General features: G+C 45.0%; 1 protein-coding gene across 1 annotated transcript in view; it reads right to left on the reverse strand.

The window, feature by feature from the left end:
- LOC307091149 (pyruvate carboxylase, mitochondrial-like) overlaps positions 1-13,021 on the reverse strand; it is a 244,143-nt gene that overhangs the window by 226,493 nt on the left and 4,629 nt on the right. The window contains exons 2-6 of the mRNA XM_079758053.1: positions 7,943-8,082; positions 5,696-5,789; positions 4,526-4,616; positions 1,944-2,109; positions 52-197 (exon numbers count right to left, since the gene is read on the reverse strand). Coding sequence (XP_079614179.1) covers positions 52-197; positions 1,944-2,109; positions 4,526-4,616; positions 5,696-5,789; positions 7,943-8,081 — 636 coding nt within the window. The 5' untranslated portion in view covers position 8,082. The remainder of the gene's footprint in view (positions 1-51; positions 198-1,943; positions 2,110-4,525; positions 4,617-5,695; positions 5,790-7,942; positions 8,083-13,021) is intronic.

Raw genomic sequence — 13,021 nt, forward strand, 5'->3', positions numbered from 1 at the left:
GAAAACTAAAGACAATGCCAGAGGCATAGGCATAGGCTCTCTCTCACCCACCTCGTACTCTCGGACCACCCTCATGCCGCGGCCCCCGCCTCCGTAGGCTGCTTTGAAGATGATGGGGAAGCCGTAGGTCTGGGCGAAGGCCTGGGCGTCCTGCATACAGGTGATGGGGGCGTCAGTACCCGGGACCACCGGCACACCTGGAGGGAACAGGGAGGTGGGGTGGGTAGAGAGAGAGAGAGGGGGAGGGGAGAGTTAAGTGGTAGAGGGAGGTAGCAAGGTAGCGGCAGAGAGAGCGAGGGGGGAAAAGAGAGAGAGCAAGGGGAAGGGACAGAGAGGGGGAAACAGAGAGAGGGGGAAACAGAGAGAGAGCAAGGGGGAGAGACAGCGAGAGACAGAGAGGGAGGGGGGGAGACAGAGAGGGAGGGGGGGACAAAGAGAGAGCAAGAGGAAGAGACAGAGAGAGCGAGGGGGAGATAGAGAGAGAGGGAGGGAGAGACAGAGAGACAGAGACAGAGAGAGAGAGGAGGAGGAGAAACAGAGAGAGGGTGGAGAAGTAGAGGGAGTCCAAAGCACAGGAGAGAGGGGGAGAGGGTGGATGAAAGATGGGGAAAAGAGTGAGGCATATCCAAACATCAGCACATTTACAAACAGAAAGGTGACTTTTAAGGTTAGGGGGAAACCAAAAATAAACCAACCAAACAAACAAACACAAAGCAACCAGATCACAAGGAGAGGGCAGACAACAAACACATCGGATTGTTTTAGGGGGAGAGTGAGGGGGTCGAGGGATGGAGAGTTCTGCAAACAGCCGGGGGGACAAAGAAGACCGAAACAATGTGTTGGTACAAGACCCATTCAAAAGGAATACGAGATGTGGGTTTGTTTTATTTGAGTTAAACTACAGCTAGGCTCCCTGTCTGACGGTAAACCTGTGTTTGTGGAAGCCCTGAGGAAAACAGAGTTGGGAAGAAGGCGCCTTACCGACGCTATGTAAAGTGCTCGGAGGCCCCCCTTGTAAAGAAATATCTAAAAAAGATATGAATTATTATTACTACTAATACTCCAAAGTGGGACATGGCACTCCAACAGTTTTAGTAATAAATGGTGAAACAAAACTAAAATGGCCTATATTGATATCCACACTATACATAATGTAAATGCCAATACAGCATTAATAAAGTTGTACTAAAAATGTATAAGAAAAGATAATACAACCAGAACGTATTTAGAATAGTAATTGGCATGTTTGACTCTAGTCCTTCAAACAAAGACCAATGCCTTCATGCAGGCTACAGGACAGGGCAGACAGACAGGTACGTGGGCAGGTCTGAATCGAACCCGGGTCGCCACAAGGTGTATTGCTTATGTGGTTAGCCCTCCCACAGGTCTCTGCAGAGGAAACACTGGCCCGGGTTCAACTATTGACCACAATCAGGGTAATCTTCCGACTATAAAAGGCAGTTTGTTTGTGTGGTCTTTTAGCTATCCTTGTAGTCCTGGGATCAGTGGCAGTGTTGGGATTTGATCGGGTCAATAGTAGATGATCGTCCAACCCCCTCCTCCATAAGGCTTTACCCCCCATACCTAAAGTGTACGAGAGCTGCTTTCTATCAACAACTGCGTGATCTTTATTAAATATAGCGCTCCAATCCATCTCTAGGATTCCCACATTTGTACTTTTCCCCCGATTTGTATTTTTCTTTTTATTTCAATTCATTAAAATGTGATAAAACTAGATATGCTTTATTAATCGCAGACGGGGAATGAGTTGAGTCGTTTATCTGAAAGCTCTTCATTAATCACCATAAATCATTCGTGGCGTCCATTCCCTTGCAGAGCCCTTTGTGTTGCGGTTGTTATTGCACAAAAGGCTTTAGAGAATGAGGCTGGTATTGATGGTGCGGAGCGAAGGCTTTAGAGAATGAGACTGGTATTGATGGTACCTGCGCGGATGGCAAGGGAGCGCGCCTCCACCTTGTCCCCCATCATGCGCACCGTGTCCGGGGAGGGCCCCACGAACATCACCCCCGCGTCGGCACACGCCTGGGCGAAGTCTGACCGCTCCGACAGGAAGCCGTAGCCGGGGTGGATGGCGTCCACGTTGTTTTCCTTTTGGGAGGGGGGGGGGGGCGAGAGACACAGAGACACTGTTTAGAGAGAGAGAAGCAAGAAGGTTGGTTGGAGAGAATGGGCGAGAGGAAGAGAGGGTGAACAAGAGAGGACTAGGGAGACAGAGAAAAAGAAAAAGGGACAGAAAAAGAGCAAGAGAGCGAGAAAAGTATTTATCCATCCATCCATATGGAGCAAAGGAGCTCTAAGGCAAAAACAACATGGAAAATATGGAGAATATGTCTACTGCGACATCCAATGAACTAAGCCCACCTCAAGCCCCACCAACACACACAAACACACTTAAGCCCATCAACTCAACCTGGCAGCCATTAATCAATGTGTAGCATGACTATCGATTTAAGAGATGGACGGACACACACACACACACACACACACACACACACACACACACACACACACACACACACACACACACACACACACACACACACACACACACACACACACACACACACACACACACACACACCGAGGGGGAGGCCCTCATTGTGTAAAGTGTGTCTGTGTGCGTGCATGCGTTCAGCATTTGAACACGTTGAGTTGAGTTCATGGGACAGGGCGTCGATGAATTGAGTCACTCGAGTCAGTAACATTTTCCCGCCCATTTCACCCGAGGTCTACAATGCGATGACGCTCGGCGTCATCACGCCAGAAATGCGCCGTGGGTTGTGTTGCTGCCCTGCAAGTGTATGTGTGCAAAATAACTTGGCGTCAGCAACCCAACACTCGACGGGGAGAGATAGAACAAATAAAAAGGCAAGTCACTTGCTCCCCCCCCCCCAAGGGACACTGATGAGTTAAAAGAGTGCGCTTCAAAGAGATTTCCCTGCCCAGAATCTTTTCATTGGCTAAAAGTTGCATGTGTGGTACAAGATGTACGGGTGTGTGGGTGTGTGTGTGCATGTGTGCGTGTTTTGCCAAGCCACACGGAGAAGACTCCTATCTGACAAAGAGCTCTTGGATCAAACACAAAAGAAGTCCATTTTTTGGTGTGAAAGTTAGTACAAAGTAATGCCAGATAACACCTACGTGAAAAAACAGACGCACACAAAAACAGACACGCATTAGCCGGACAGATAGAGCCATCTCTGGACCAGCGCGTGTGCCATCTGGTTTTGGAGGCGTGGAAGGATATAATTATGGGCTGTCCCGTTGTTAAGGGAACGGTTACTGGCAGACCGGACTCCTGAGACAGCGTAACACACAGCGATGCACACACACATTCACACGTCTGGCACGGAAGAGCCAGGTGGTCAGAGAGTGACAGAATAGTGAAAAATGAGTCGGACAGCAGGCTAAGGCTGGCACACACACACACACACACACACACACACACACACACACACACACACACACACACACACACACAGGATTGAGAGAATTGGAGGGAGGGAGCGAGGGAGGAAAGGTGGTAAGGGAAAGGCAGTTGGGGGGAAGAGGGTGAGGAAGAGAGGATGGATGGAAGAGTGGGAGTATTGAGAGAGGAAAGGTGGGAGGGATGAAGGGAAGTGGGGAAGAGGAGAGAGGAGAGAGACAGGGAGAAGATTGGGTATGACGGAGAACTGCAGTAGCAGTGAGGAGCAGAACTAAATCCATAACATTGATTACTGGTCTAGCTGGACAGCAAGAGATTGAGGGGGGGAGAGGGAGATGGGAGGCTGGATGACAGACAAGTACATGAGAAGAGGAGAGACGATGGTGTGGAGATGAACAATAGCCAGGCAGTAAGCCATTGACTGTTCAAATAAAAGAGTAAATGGGAAATATTATACGGCAGTTTATTTTATTTATTTAAACTCATTGAGGGCAAAGCCCTCATTTGCAATGATGTGGAGTGAAATACAAATGTATGATTTTAGCAGAGGAGAATTTTATGGAGGAACATGAACATGAAGGAGACCAGATCAGAGATTTGAATTATTAAACAAAATTGCATTTCCAACTTTTTAAGTGCGATAATATAATATAGACCAACTTGAGGTCTCTAATCCATCATATTATATTTATGAAAAAGAACATGTCCCAGGAATTATCAATGCTATGCCTCCAAAATCCTGCTTTGATACAATACAATACGAGATGTAGGCAGGTGGAATGATTGTATTGTGGTGTCCTTACATCAAGGTTGCAAACAACTGCGTCGTGCCAGGAAGGAGGTATCCAATTGTATTTTCTACAAGGCTTTTGATTGCCAATGTGTCAGGAAGATGGAGAGGAGGAAAATGGCCAAGGAAAGCTTTGTAGTGATGTCCAGCCGGCCATCAAACAGACTTGATCTAGTGGGCTGGGGCTGCCTTTTTAAAGTATAGGGGTCCCTTATCGACCGGCCGGTTATTTGTCAAGGTGATTTGCTTCTTGAAGGGGAGGGGGGAAGGGCAGGGGGGCGGCTCACCTTGGCAACTTTGATGATGTCAGCGATGTCCAGGTAGGCGGCGACCGGAGGGAGACCCTTTCCAATCAGGTAGGCTTCATCTGCCTTCTGCCTGTGGGGAACCACAACCAGAAACACAGGATGTTTAGAACAAGAACTCAATATCCTCTAATACAGGCCATCTTTAATAGATAAAGAGAGGGACACACTGGGCCAGACCACTAACTCCAAGGGACAGGATAATATAGAGGCTAGGGGGAAAGGATCTGGTTTAAACCTTAATGTCTGGACTCTACCTATAGGCATCCTGGAGCAGGAGAAATGACTAAATAATACTTAAATGGGGACAAATACCATAAATGTGTTAAAGAGGAGCCCGATTTTACGTGGATAAATGCAGAGGAGAGGTTGGTGGCCAGTTTCGGCACACCAACGCCCGAAAGGCCTTCTGCTGCTATTGATGCGCTTTAATTTTGAAAGAGGACCGGGAGGGAAGTGGCTTCCTCTCCCAGCCACCATGTAGCTCTGATGAAAGACAGGAAACGAGACGATGAGGAGGGGAGGACAGACCGTAGCTGTGGGACCAAGAGTGCCTGCAAAGTGCTTTTAAATGTCAGACATAACACTTTTCCGTTTTCCTCCTCCCTTTAAAAGCAAAATTAGAAACTGGTATGGTTTGTGTGTGCGTGGTGGGGGGGGGGGGGTAGATTTGTGATGAGGTGCGAGACGCAGCTGCCACTTGTGTACAGAAAAACATTTTCTGCCTCCCTACTCGAATGCCGTTAGAGGCAAACATAGTCCCACTCCCCATCCGTCTTTCTTGAATACCGTCAGTGAAGTGAACACTTTAAATTGTATAAAAATGCATTTTCAGCACCCCATACATCATATTTTCTTCTATACCTAGATCTCTGATGCTTTAGCAGTTTTTTTCCTTTTTTACCAGTATTGTGTGTTGTGTTATATCTAGAGGACCCTTGCCTTGTCATAAAATGTTAAGAGTATAGGACACCAATTTCAGACTGCATATCTGATAATGAAACACTTTGATTATGACAAACTGCCCACTCTCTCCAACAAGGCCAAACTGGTTTTGGATCCAGTTGAAACTGGGTGCCCACTTTCCCTGACACTGAACCGAAACTTACACTGATTTTTTTTTTTTTTTTTTTGTAAGCCGTCTGTGCGTACCTGTGCATCTGGCCGGTGTCCTGCTCCGAGTAAACGGCCACGGTTCGAATTCCCAGCTCTGTGCATGCTCTGAACACACGGATGGCAATCTCCCCTGCAGAAAAAAAACAACGCAATGGGACAATTAGGTAGAGTGTGTGTGTGTGTGTGTGTGTGTGTGTGTGTGTGTGTGTGTGTGTGTGTGTGTGTGTGTGTGTGTGTGTGTGTGTGTGTGTGCCTTTTGACTTCATAATCATGTCCCATCGTGTCATAATTGAATTGATATTCCAACCATTTGACTGTGACCCTGAACAGACTCGCACTATATGGGGTCTCATTAATATGGATGGCCTAATTACAACCTTTAGACTATTCAGGAATCTCTCTGGAGCTTGTCGGCCCACAGTCTCTCACCTTTCCAGCATAATTTCCATTCAGTGCACTGCACCACTCACTGATCCAGTACAGAGGTGTTCCCCGCCTTTTTCTGTACAGCCAAAATAATCTAATAAATGACGCTTGGGACTCATATAGCACAGGTAACAACTGCCCCAATTGAATGAATAAATTTAAGACTTCATATTTAGAGTTTTAATGAGCGTTGTGCATAACTTTTTGACTACCAATATTAATTTGACACAAAATGTTTCTGAGTGCCTTTTTTTGTCAGCATAAACTCTTAAGGAGCCCGACTTCCTTCTCGCTGAGCGTACACAGTTGGATACTTGGCTGAATGCTCCCTCTCCGCGCTGCGTGTAATAACATACCCTCTACTGAACCGCACCGGCTTATTGCAACTATTGATCCTTTTTAATTTCAACCAATAAAAACGCTGCAATATTCAAAGACAACACATGGGTGGTGGGTGGATGAACGCTACGAAGAGAGAGTAGGAGAGCAAGGAAGAGGGGAGAAGGGGAGAGAGGGAGAGAGAGTGAAAGCCAGAGGAAAAAGTCTAGATGAAAGCCAGAGAAGGGAAGGGGAAAAGGAGAGATATAAAAAGAAAGCGAGTTGAAAAGAGAATGCAAGAGAGGGAACACATTCTGAAATAGATTAAAAAAATGCAAGCAGTATAGAACACACACAGAGCTAGACACACACACACACACACACACACACACACTTAACTAAGTGATAAATTACAAAGGAGAGGAGGGCAAAGTATCAGTGAAGGGGAAAGAACGGGTTGAACTTAAACGACTGAGAAGGAGGGAGAGGAGCAGGAGGAGGAGGAGGAGGAGGAGGAGGAGGAGGAGGAGAGGGAGGATAAAAGGAAGCCAATGAAGAATGAAAGAATTGAAAAAAGAAATTGCAAAAGGCAGGAGGGAACAGAGGACACGTCAGCAGAGAGACGAGGGGCTGCGCAGGAGGACAAGGAGGCGAGCGACCGAGCTTTAAGAGAGGGCGAGATTAGGGAACGATAACAGGCAGAGCAGCCACAAACCGGGTGCACTGGAACAGAACCCAGATGATGGACCATGACGCGTGTGCACACACAAACACAACACACACATCACACTTTGAGACGTGCAGTGTTGTGTGGAAACAAAGTGGGAGACTGCATTACAGTCGGAGTCAGAAGGCAATTGCCAAGTGGAACAGTTAAGGATGCTTGCTTGCGTGCCAAATGCATGCACAGATGTACACACCTATAGAAAAGACGTCCTTACAACTTTAGGCACAGATTACTTTAATTGGCCCAGGAGGGAGGAAGAACTGTTTCACAACTTTAAAGGGCAGGCATTACACGGGCCATGGGATCGAACCCTGCACCTTCGCCCACTCCTATGCCTTCACATTTCCCCTCAATACTTTACGGATATGGAGGGCCCGTAATACTACCATAGGTATCCATAGCAACCAATCTCGGGGCTTTACCAACGGATTTTCATGACTGACCCTCAACTTCAACATACGAAAGTAAACCGAATGGAAGAGTGTTGGATCGGGTGGTCTGAACACCTGCACTCGTAATAGCTCTACGGGGATTAGCTATAAACTATGATTACCGTGTGCCGAAGCTACTATCTGATCATATTTGACTAATTAACCTGTATGATTATTGACGGTTACATTATTACTTATTTATACCATTTAATGATATTGGTAAAATATTCCTAAATACTTGAAATCAACCTTATATTTAACATAATATTGTATCCTCTAGAGGTAATCACTATATGGCAATAAAACAATTGACAAGAAATTGCACTTCAACAGAAAACCAATGGATGCATTGGTTGGTCGCTCAAGGGGGGCGGGTCTTACCTCTGTTGGCCACCATGACCTTTTTGATTGGTCGATACTCGCCACTCTTGGGGGCGGAGTGGGCGGACCGGGAGAACAGACACGCCCTCCGTATGGCCAGGAGGCCCAGGCTGCCGCGAACTGCACCGCTCCACAGCATGCTGGGAGAACAAGACAAGTACAATCAGCTATGGGAACTTTCAGTATTAAAGTATTACAAGTCATACAAAAAAACATTAGTCAGTTGGGCCCTTTCATTGAGCTATGGTCGAGAGCTCAACAAGACTAACCGCGTACAAATAGACGTGAAGTAATCCTTTCGACATGATGCTATCTAAAGTTCAACCGTTTCAAAAACAGATGCCATCTCCAGTTGTTTTTAACGAATTAACCGCCGAGCCCCCTTAATTAAGCCTAAACGGCCTCCCATCGAGGGAGTTCAGCGGGCCAATGAGCTGCCGCTGTGCCTAGTCACAGCCAATCAGGGGTGGGTCAGTCTAATCAAAGCAAACGAGCTTCATTATGAGCCATGCTCAAAGCCGGTTGCTTCAACGTCTGCGTGACCACGCTTAAAAAAACACCTCGACAAGAGCCAGTTTAAACATAGGCCTAATGGCGCCTGCCTCCATCTAATGGCTATTTGATCAAAAATAACTACACAGAGTGATTGTACAGAACAGGCAGTTCTTCAGTTTAATTGGGATTTCTTGGCCGTCTACTGGACAGAAGGACCTTTCTGAATATGAAATAATTCACCATATTGGACTGCAGCAGACAGGCCCCTTAACACTTTGTCTGCGTTAAAGAGTCTTAGTGTGGCATACGCTTATGCTTAAAGATCCCATATATATGCTTTTTTAGGGTTAATAATTGCATTTGGTGGAGTACTACTGGAATAGGGTTACATGCCCGTAATGTTTAAAGAGTAGCCCCGTCTGCTGTGATTGGTCAGCACGCCCACTCTGTTGCGATTGGTCAAACGCTTTGCGTATGTTTCGGCAAATTCCCACCGCCCACGCCCACTGTCTGACGTCACACTGTTATGGAAGTAAAGTTTGAGGGCAAACGTGCCGTTTCACGCACTTATTGAGGGGCGTTCTTGGTGGGCACGAATTCTCCCCCTGGCTTGGACTTAGATTTTTCTTGCTCAGTAGACGTAAAGCATGTATACATACGTCATATAACTAACTGTCTAAAGCAAAGGGAAAGTCGATAAAGCATGATATCACCCCTTTAAACCTGGTTCCACCTCTACCTCCGGGCGCCAAGACTAAGCCCATTGTCCAAACTGAAGGAAAGAACCAACAGTCGCTTGGCTATTAAAACCACAAAAAAACACAAACAAGCGAATGAACTCGCCAAACCAAAACATAATTTACGCCTGCTTTTCCCCTCAGCAGCCAAACTATATGGTTTGATGGCGGTAATTCCACATTCGCTAACTCTCCCGTCGGGCCGTCATTTCCCTGAAATAAAGTACCCTCTTTACTAGGCAAACACTCCCCGGCTGACAGCCCCCGTGTGAACGCAGCATGGCATTAGGGCATCGGAGCGTATAGTCGGCCGCGTACGGAGACCAGAGCCCTGATTCAACTCATCAACGAGATGGTAAGTACCTCGTTCAACCGGGGTGTCTGCTCGATTTACAGATTGGGGTCATTTAGTGATGTGCTTTAGAGGACTGCACTGCTTGCTTCCCACTGCCTGGGACTGGGAGATATTATTTTTTTTTCTGCTCTGCTGACTGGCAGTGCTCTGCTGCCCCCCGGTGGTGAGACCGAGGAGGTGCAGTGATGGGACCTTCTGAGCAGAGGTGACCTCTAATGATAAAGGCAAAATGAACACTTACGTAAAAGGACAATGGTGTGGGGGGTGATACACCGGTTAATTTAACCGCTTCTGGTAAAACATAAACCACAAAAATATCGTAATGAAGTGTTAGTTCAGTTCAATTAATTAGGCTGTGAAGTGTCATATTTGAGGTCATGGAGAAGAGCCTCAAAAATGTATATTCTGCTACCACCCCAGGAAAGATTTACATAAATGACATGTCTTTAGTCCACGTGACTAAAGACATGTGGAATATCAATACAATATAGAATATTGGAAGAAATCTAAATCCACTCGTATCATTTTCACAGAATAATGGATATGGGTAGATGGCAAACCAGAGGAAAATGACTTGGCTCCGCTCTCCCTAGGAGTAAGAATAGCAGGCTTTACTATTCTGGATGATATGACTTTTACAAAGCGCGAGTCATGAGTCACTGAATGACTGTGGCTGGATGGTTGCCTGGTGTGACACTGGGAGGGGCATGGCCCCGTATCGCTGGACACGGGACAGATAGAGTTTCACACAGTCTGTAACTGATAGGGAGTGAAGGGAAGATGCAGAAAGGCAGACAAGACTGTCTTAGTCCCTGTGAACCTGAATAAGACTTGATAAGATGTTTTGGAAGTAGCTTTATCCGTTTTCTGGTTCTAGCTTATCTATCTATCCATCTTTCTATATCATTTATGGGACAGCAACAGGATTAGAGCCATTTACTATACCATGAGAATCTTTAATTTGCAGCATAACCTTTGCTCTTCGAATTTCCCGTCAGGGCACATAAAATATCCATCGTCTCTCGTTATTGTTTGGTTGATCTGTATCTCATTCCAATGCAGAGTCAGACTGATAACGTGTCCTGTAAGGCAGGATTTATCAACAGGTGGGTTAGGGCTAAAACTAACCATTGTTTCCATAGTCTATTAATCTATTATTTAAATTAACCATTTAGTCTTTAAATAAATAATGAATGCTTTAACAAGTGACTAGAGCAGAGTGATGTCTTAAATGTGCTTGCTTTAGCTGACAAGCAGCCAAGACAAACAACACTACTACTTTTAAAATGATTCATGAACCAAACATTTGTATTGCAACATAAACATGAAATGTAATTTGTAATTGAACAATTAAAGCTTAATCAATTATCAAAGTTAGATTGCATTAACTTCAATAAATAGACTCTGCAGCCCTAAAATGGGTCGAGACACCATCTGGGTTTCACCCGATATGTCGGTTGGGGTCAAAGGGGATTCCTATAGATATGTGGTGGGTTTTTGATGAATGAATCAGTCTTCTGTAGGTCTCTTTTATAAGCCAACCAACTCAAACTGCCTACTGTTTGAAGGCGTTGAACAAGCTGCCTAATACTAACAAGCTGGTGCAGTGTGATGAGCAGGACGGCGACCCTTCATGACATGGATATGACCGGCAGCTGCTGGTATAGTGAAAGCCGCGTGTGGGGAGGCCGTTGGAGTCGGTTGACCTAATGTAAAAATGCGGCCAAGCCAAGAACAAACAGCTGTAAGGGAACTGGAGAGGTTTTGCATGTCCAGCTAGCATGCCAAGTTGCCTTTGAGATGAGATGAATATCAAGGTAAAGCTGAGTAAATGCTGGCTTGACAGTTTTTGTTACTGTGCTTTTAAAGGAGTTTGTGGATTGGAGTTCGGGGATACTCCATTGACAAAACAAGGTAAGCTAAAACTCATCAATGTCCAACTTAATTGGTGTTGCCAGTTAAGGTATTTTTCATCAATATTTGCTGATGCATTCCCTTCATACAGAGTCTTTTCCATTCCATTGTTTTTTTTATTGTTCCAGTGCTTTCACCATGTGATTTTACTACTGAGGCAGTATTATCCTAGTGATTTGTCTCAATATGGTCTTTGTGCGATACTGTAAACCTCTTTAGGAACAAGCAGCGCGGATTAACCTTGGAAAACCAACTGGACCAAAAACAAACACTAGCAGCAGACTATGTGATAGCAGGTAATAAGATAAGGCTCTGTAGTGTACATTGTTCAAAGAATAGGTTTCTACCCTTTGCTGCTTTTCCCCTCTACTGTAAGTACAAGAGCTCGTTCACGGAGCAGAAAACTGTAGGACAGGAGGAGATGCGGCTTTAGTATGAGCCAAACTGCAAAAAATCAAAAATGGCCGCACAGACCGATGGAATGCAAGGCATGTGGAACCTGTTTCCAGTAGTTTCTGACTTAATTAGATCAAGAAGCTTTTGGGGTTGTGCCCATTATGACTGCTGCTATTTATAAACATAACGTTATATTACTTCATATATTCATGCTTAATTATTGAACCTTCTTTTTTTTATACAAAAGTAAAAGTTTACTAAATATATTTGCTAGTCCTCTCCACATACCACACTTGACTGATCGCAGCCAGAGTGCAAACCTCATGACATCAGCAATATCAATCAGGGTTAATCTGACCTCAGGAATGATGATTACGGTGCAAAAAATAAAAGTACAAGAAGTTTTTCTCTTTTGGAACAAATCTGATACATCATTGATTGGCTGCCAGCTGGTCGTATCTACGACGATATCTGGTCAGACGGATTACATCGCTTGATTCAATATTAATAAATAATCCAAGATGGTCAATCATTAGCCTATATCTGATTACCCAATATCTGGGTCAAACTGCCACAACAAACTTTTTTTTTATTGTCAAAACAGCTTACAGCAGAGACATTAGCCACCTTATTGTACTGAAATGTTAATTTCAGGTTCAGTTTCTGAGACAAATTCACAACACACTCAATCAGAGACACTGATTAGTTAAACATCTTGTTCCTAATGTAGTGTATATTGTAGCAATAGCCAATAGCTTAGCAAAGGTAGTTGGGTAGTTTGCATACATGCTACTGGGGGTTGAGATCTACATAGTCTGCCTTCTTCATAAAAAAGGCACCTACCTAACTGACTGGAATTTTACCCGTGGCAGAATGCATTAAACACTAACACAAAAGTAGTTGTACCTGTTTTTACTCAGTTACATCAGTCTTTCACACAAAGGAAATTAGGGTCACTTCACAGCTAGTCTCATGGGCAGACATTGCCTCTGCTGTTGCTGTGGCAATGAAGCCCAGTTCCTGCCAGGCTAGATATATGGCAGACACAGCCTTTCTGGTACCAGAACTTTGGGCCTTAAATAGAAAGTATTTGTTGTGATACACTTGTGTTATGTACACTTGACGAAGTAGAAATTAATGAAGGCAGTTTGACAAAAGTTCTGTCAAACTCTTGAGATATTT

This window comes from Pollachius pollachius, assembly GCF_949987615.1.
Source record: "Pollachius pollachius genome assembly, chromosome: 20".
In the NCBI taxonomy this organism is placed as follows: domain Eukaryota; kingdom Metazoa; phylum Chordata; class Actinopteri; order Gadiformes; family Gadidae; genus Pollachius; species Pollachius pollachius.